The following is a 783-nucleotide window of genomic DNA, read 5'->3' on the forward strand; positions in this document are numbered from 1 at the left end:
ACCTTCCTGTATGCCCCCTCCTCATACGTGTGTATATACCTTCCGGTATGCCCCCTCCTCATACGTGATATACCCCTCTCCGTGTACACCTCATCCCCGGTACATGTGTATGTATAGTACTTGTGTGTGATCCCGGTCATGCCCCCATGTTGTGTGTTTTTCAGGTGCGAGATCTCGGGGGGATTCCGGCTCTCAGTAAGTTCTGTTTTATCTCTTCTATAGATCACATGTCTGTGGGGTGTACAGAAGTGATACCGTACCCCTAAACCTGCACACCCCATATGGGAGGTCAGTCATACCGCGGGGGCTCGGCAGGTTTCAGGGTTTTGTTGCCGGCGCGTTTCACATTCATGTTTTATTTTTTTGGTATACTTTAACCCCTTCGTGACTGACGATGTGCAGTGTACGTCGCCGGCATCGGGGCTGTTTAACCCCTTCGTGACTGACGATGTGCAGTGTACGTCGCCAGCATCGGGGCTGTTTAACCCCTTCGTGACTGACGATGTGCAGTGTACGTCGCCAGCATCGGGGCTGTTTAAACTTGTAGAGCCGACTGTCGGCTTTACAACAGAAGCGATCCTGGCGACTTACCTGTCGCCAGATCGCTTCTGCGTCCCGAAGAAGGGGCCGCCCCCCCCGCCGGACACCCCCGCCGTGCTTCCCGGGCTCCGTTGCCCCTCCTACGGGCCCGGGACCGGCGATCTTGGTGTCCTCGGGGAGCTGGGGAGGAGGTCGACGAACTTCCGTTCATCGATCCCCTCCCCGTTCTATGGGACCGGGAGC

The 783-nt window shown here is 56.6% G+C and overlaps 1 protein-coding gene across 1 annotated transcript in view; it reads left to right on the plus strand.

The window, feature by feature from the left end:
- Positions 1-164: 164 nt before the first annotated feature.
- The window catches only part of ARMC5 (armadillo repeat containing 5), a gene marked incomplete at its 5' end in the record, with an annotated part of 31,500 nt that continues 30,881 nt past the window's right edge, over positions 165-783 (plus strand). Inside the window, one exon of the mRNA XM_018575250.1 lies at positions 165-195. Coding sequence (XP_018430752.1) covers positions 165-195 — 31 coding nt within the window. The remainder of the gene's footprint in view (positions 196-783) is intronic.

This window comes from Nanorana parkeri, unplaced genomic scaffold, assembly GCF_000935625.1.
Source record: "Nanorana parkeri isolate BGI_ZX_2015 unplaced genomic scaffold, ASM93562v1 scaffold3695, whole genome shotgun sequence".
In the NCBI taxonomy this organism is placed as follows: Eukaryota; Metazoa; Chordata; class Amphibia; order Anura; family Dicroglossidae; genus Nanorana; species Nanorana parkeri.